This window comes from Blastomyces gilchristii (assembly GCF_000003855.2).
Source record: "Blastomyces gilchristii SLH14081 genomic scaffold supercont1.10, whole genome shotgun sequence".
NCBI classification, from domain to species: Eukaryota; Fungi; Ascomycota; class Eurotiomycetes; order Onygenales; family Ajellomycetaceae; genus Blastomyces; species Blastomyces gilchristii.
In genome coordinates this window covers 1,496,575-1,502,945 of record NW_003101673.1, presented here as the reverse complement: position 1 = coordinate 1,502,945, position 6,371 = coordinate 1,496,575, and the positions used below count along the sequence as shown (strand labels likewise).

The following is a 6,371-nucleotide window of genomic DNA, read 5'->3' as shown; positions in this document are numbered from 1 at the left end:
GATTATAAAGATTTTATTGATTTATCTTAAAAATTAATTTTAGTTTATTAGATTCTCTTCAAAAATCTAATCTAGTTACTGAACTAGTGTGAAAAAAATCAGGTGTTTTATACACAAAAGTCTGCAATTCTTCTTTTGAAATAGTCTGACCAACTTTTCAATTGAAAACAGACTTAGAAACCTCTTAATTGAAACAGTCTGACCAACTTTTCAATTCAAAAAGAGTTTAATAAATATCTCAATTGAATTAGTCTGACCAACTTTTCATTGAGTAAGAATAATGAGTTCAAAAGTACACTCAGTTGTTGTGAAGAAAGATGCTTTCTTAAATGCTATTCCTGAGATTGAAATTCTGAAGAGAAGAAAGAAAGAAGAGATAGAGAAATAACAAGTTCTTGAAATACAGGAACTTGAAAAAGCAAGTAAAATTCTTGAAAAGCAGTGTCTGAGTGAGATGAATGAAGAAGTTCTGTTAATTCTTCATGCTCAGGCTAGACAACTACAGAAAGTGATCAAGTTCAAACTTAGAATTTCAAACACAGTTCAAAAAACTTTGAAAATTTCTAATACAATCACTGACTCTTCAGTTTGCTCTTCTTTCTTTTCTACTTCTTCTTCTTCTCCTTCTTTGAATCAGAAGAAAACATATGCTTAAGCAGCTGAATCTGCTGCCTCTAAATCTGCTGTCTCTAAATCTGCTATCTCAAAACCTGCTCAAAATCCTGAGAAAACTGAGAAGAATACTGCTCATGTCTCTATTCATAGAAAAGTGAAAAAGAAAATGCAAAAAGAGAAAAACTTTCAAATCTTCAGAAATAGAAGACTTATTCTTAAAGTCTCAAATCAGGACATTCTGCAAAGAAACAAGCTAAACTCAAATCTCATTTTCAGAATCAGAAATGAAATTAATCAGCAGTTCTTTTCTCAGTTGATGACTGATATTGAAGTTCAAAAACCAGTTATAGCTTCAATTGAATCATCATTCTTTGAAAACTCCATCATTCTGACTACAATGTCTGAATTCAGTGCTGAATTCCTTATTCAGAATGAGAATCTCTGAAAGTCAGCAGTAGAATCTTTGTTAAACACAACAATTCTATCTGAAAGAGATGAAAAGTGAGACAAATTCATTCTTCATAATATTTCAGTTGAAATTTTTGACTGTGAAGAAGAAATGCTACTTCTCAAAAATGAATTGAAAGAATACAACTCTATTCAACTGAGAAAGAAGCCTGTATGACTAAATTCAATTAAGTTCAGACAAAGCAGGAGAAATGCCTCTGTTCTAGTATATACAAAAACACTTGAACAGTCAAAGATCTCTGAAGTAAGAGTAGCAGATTTGAAAATGAGAGTTCATGAATACAAAGACTCAAGGATGAATCTCAAAGCTCAAACACAGTGTTCAAACTATCAAAGATATGAATACTTTGCAATCTCATGTTTTAGAGACTCAAAATATGCATTCTGTGCCAGAGATCACAAAACTAGTGAGCATAAATGTGAAACATGCTCAAAAAGAGATGAAATTTGTCAATATACTCTGCTTAAGTGCTCTAATTGCAAAGAAAAACATGCATCTAGCTCAAAAGAATGTATGTTTACTTCTAGAACTCAAAAGAACTGGAGAAAAGATGAAGCTCAAAGTCAATCTAGAACTGAAGAGAAGAGTCAAGCCAGTAAACTCACAACTGTAAGCTCAAAAAGAAGAAACTCTCAACTATCTAAGTCTTCAAACTCTAACTCTTCAGCTAAATGTAAACAGAACTTGAATTCTCAAACTCCTGTTAAGATTAGAGAATTGAGAAATGACTCTGATGATAAACTAGATATAATACAAGCAGTTGAGATTCCTACTTTTCAGAACAGTTATAATCTACTATCTGATGATAGTGATTAGATTCTGCTCTACTCTCTTTTAGTATGAATATACAACAAAAACAACAAAAAAAGTTTAAAAACTCTTTAAAAATCACATTTATTCAAAATAATGTGGATAGAAACTCAAATTGTATTTATTCTTGTCTTCAAATTGCATTTGAATAAAAAGTTGATTTTATACTGCTTCAGGAGCCAAATTTTGATGCTGAGTAAAAATATGTTATTTCTCATTCAAGCTACTACTGCTTTTTACCTCAAAAGTCTGAGATAAAGTCAAGAGTAGTGATCTATGAAAGAAAGAGATCAAGATATCAATTTAATCTAAGATTTGATATCATGTCTGACCCTGATATTCTGGTGTGTGATATTATAGATAAAGAAAATGAGTTTGATACTATACAGCTCATAAATATCTATAATGAAAAGTCATTGAAGAAAAATAACAATATCTGAACAATTGATAGAGGATTTCTGAACATAACTTCATCAAGAAACTCTATAATTGCAGAAGATTTCAATGCACATCATCTCTGATGAAATTCAGAATGCAAGAGAGCAGTGAGAGCTGATAATCTAGTTGAATGAATCTTTGAGCATTCAATAGATTTGGTTAATAAGTCTGATCAACAAACATTCTTTAGAAAAGGTATGAAACAGAAGTCTATTATAGATCTAATCTTCATGTCACAAAATCTAATGAAAAGAAGACTTGTAAACTGATTTATTAATTCAAATGAGACATCAGAATCAGATCATGAGATTATTCAATTTGATATTGAACTGAGTGAAAAACAAATGAGTGAAAATTCTCTTCTCTCTAATCAGTATAACTTTGAAAAAGCTGATTGAAAAGCAGTTGAAGAAAGCATAAAACTGCTAAAATCTGAAAGACAGAATGAGCTATATTGAAATTCTGGTCAAGATATCTCAAATGAAATGCTTGAGAATAGAGTGAAGCTTATTACATCTATTATTCTAACAAGTGTTAGAGATAATATTTCAAAAAGAAAATCTTCTGAGTATTCAAAACCTTGATGAAATGAGAATATCTCATCTAAAAGAAAAGAATTAGCTACTGCTAGAAGAGATTGAAAAAATAATGTAATATCTGATGAAGAGTTCAAAGCTGTCAGAAATGAATATTTTTCAGATATCAAAAGAGCTAAAACAGACTGCTGGAATAAATTTCTTGAAGAAGCATAAGAGAAGAAAATTTTTAAAGCTTTTAACTATACTAAAACAAGAAGTGTAGCAAAACTTCCAGCCTTAGAATATGAGTTTCAGAATGAATCATATACAGCAAACTCTTTTGAGAAAAAATGTTAAGCTTTCATGAGAATTCTCTTTCAGAACTCATCAGACTCAGATTCAGATTCAGAGGAAGAGAATATATCACTTCTCAACTACATTGATGAAAATGACTGGGAATGGCCTGATCTTACACAAGATGAATTAGAGTCAGCTATCTTCTCAAGTTCTGTTAAAACTGCTGCAGGTCCTGATTCAATTAATCACTTGATTATTCAAAATACATATTCCTACTTAAAGAATGAATATTTTGAGCTCTTTTTCAATCTCTTGAAAAATGGATATCATTCTGAATGCTGGAGAGAAGCCACTGGAGTGATTCTTGCAAAACCTAATAGAAAAACTTCAATTTCTAAGTCATATAGAGTAATATCTCTATTGAACTGTTTAGAAAAGGTTTTAGAAAAGATAATAGCTACTCAACTATCTTTTATAAGCTCTATAGATGATTCTCTTTTATTCAGTGAATAAATGAGAGATAGAAAACAGTGTTCTGCAATTGACACTGTTCTCTCAGTTGTTCATGATATTCAAATAGCAAAACATGAGGATCTGGGCTCAACTGCAGTTTTTATTGATATAAAGAGAGCATTTGATCATGTTTCAAAGTCAAAGTTAATTCAGACATTGAAGATATTAAAACTGCCACTTTCTCTAATAAAATGAGTTAACTGTTTTATGTCTAAAAGAATTATATAACTCTTCTTTGATGGAATGAAACAAGACAAGACTGAGATAAAAATAGGAGTATCACAGGAATCTTCAATCTCACTCATTTTATTTGCAATATACACTGCATATCTATTCAAAAATAGAAATATGAGAATAGTGTGATCTCTGAGTTATGTGGATGATATTGGTCTAGTCTACAGCTCAAAAACTATCAAAGAGAATTTGAAAGTAATTAAAGAAGCTGCAAAGAAAATCTTTGTTAGAGTAGATATCAATCAAATTCAATTTGATATGAATAAAACTGAGTTAATTCATTTCTTTTCTAGACTCAATGAGAAAGAACTATCTCTAACTCTTTTAAATAGAGAGATTAAACTCAGTGTAAATGTCAAATGATTAGGAGTATGGTTAAACTTCAAGTTGAATTTTAAATATCACATTCAACAAAGAACTGTCAAGGCAGAAAGACTATTGAATAACATAATCAGACTATCAAATACAGAGAGAGGTCTATCCTTCCAGGCTATGAGACAGTTATATATAGCCTGTATTACATCAGTAGCTGATTATGAAGTTCAAGTTTGATGAAATAATCAAGGGAATTTCACTGAACTCTTTCAAAGTCTGCAAAACAGAGTCTTGAGAAGAATTCTGAGAGCATTCAAATCATCTTCTATTAAAGTAATGAAAGTTGAAGCTTCAATTCCTTCTCCTGCTATTAGATTTGAAAAGGCCTGTATGAACTATGCTCTGAGAGTTGTAAAGATGAGCTCAAATCATATAATCAGAGAAAGAGTCTCTTCTTTATTTTCATCAATTAACTCTGGAAATGAACTGAATTGGAATAGATTTCTTGATTGAAATGAAAATAATTCTTCAAAGAAAATGTCTTCTCAACTGTACAGACTATGCTCTCTGATTAAAAATCAATTTTCTTCTTTAAATGTTGAAAAAGTTGATCATGAGAAGTTATCTCTCTGAAGAGAAAAGCTTGAATCTCTTATAGACTTATAAATAAGTGAACTATCAAAAGAGAAAGAATATGAACAGCATTTGAAGAGAATTTCTACAATCAATATAAAAGACTCTATTCTGGTTTATTCAGATGGCTCAAAAAATGAGAACTTGAATAGATTAGGCGCAGGCATTGCTTATACTGAAGATAATATTAATTTTATCTCAGATTTCTGAAATCTAGGCTCTGAATGTGAAGTCTTTGATGCTGAACTATTTGCAATAGTGAAAGCTTTCAAACTCATTGAAATAAAATCTCATAAAAGAGGAAATTGTTTGAAAGAGGCATGAATATTCTCTGATAGTCAAGCTGCTTTAAAAAGACTTAGAAATAGTCAGATTTATAATGATCAAATGAATCTTGAACTGATCTTAAACTCTGTTTTGAAAATTCAAAAGAGAAGAACATCAAAGCTGATAATTCATCTACACTGAGTTCCTGCTCACATGAATATTCATGGTAATGAATTGGCTGATTCAGCTGCAAAAAAGGGTGCAGAATTAAGCAGATCTATTCAAAAAATTATGTCCTGGTCTTTTATAAAGAGAAAAATAAAAGAATCTTGTTTAGACAAGTGGAATGAAAGCTGGCAGAAACAAAAGAAGAGTATACATTATTCAAGATTTGAAACAAAACTCAAGTGAAAATCTTGTTCAATTAAATGTAAAAAGAAAATATTCTCATCTATAATACAGCTGAAACTAGGACATGACTATTTCAAATCTTATATACAAAGATTTGATGATAGATTTGACTCAATAGAATGCTCATTCTGCAATACAAATGAGAATTCTGAGCATATTGTAATGCACTGTGCATTATACAATAGTCTCAGAGCCAGATTGAAAGAGAAGTATGATCTAAATCAATTAAATATGAGATTCTTATTCTCAACTGAGACAGGAATTAAATACTTAATAGACTTTCTATCAGAAACTCAAGCAGCTACAAGAAAATGGCTAAATTCAGAATTATCTGAGTATGAAGAGGAGGAAATTAATCAGATATAGTCTGTTAAAACAGCTATACACTCTCTTTTAATAATTTGTTTTGTTATAGTCTCTCTTTACTCTATCTTTTTCTTTATCTTTTTCTTTCAATTTCTTTCTATCTATTTATTTAATGTGTCTATCTTTGAGACTGTGTTCTTTTTCTCTTTTCTTTTGTCATGATATTGTCAAATGGTTTCAAAGTATTAAAAGATGTTAAAACACTGCAATTTGTAAACAGTTTTTGTATTCTGGGCTGGAATTTTCTAATTTTGCATATCTGAAATTGATGAATGTATAATAGTTAACTTTACAGACATAGAAAAAACCCTGAGAACTAAAGTTCTCAGGTAGATGTCATAGTCTCTGACTGCATACATCTATAATTGAAGAATAATAATAATAATAATAATAGACTAATAATCTCTCAACTGAAACAGTCTGACCAACTTTTCATTTGAAAATAGATTATAAACTCTCAATTGAAACAGTCTGACCCACTTTTC

At 30.2% G+C, this 6,371-nt stretch overlaps 1 protein-coding gene across 1 annotated transcript; it reads left to right on the top strand.

The window, feature by feature from the left end:
* Positions 1-1,460: 1,460 nt before the first annotated feature.
* BDBG_17234 (uncharacterized protein) lies at positions 1,461-1,900 on the top strand (the record flags this gene model as incomplete). The annotated part of the gene is made up of 2 exons (XM_031725004.1): positions 1,461-1,595; positions 1,766-1,900. 2 exons carry the CDS (start codon positions 1,461-1,463, stop codon positions 1,898-1,900), a joined length of 270 nt encoding a protein of 89 aa, XP_031578856.1.
* Positions 1,901-6,371: the final 4,471 nt, after the last annotated feature.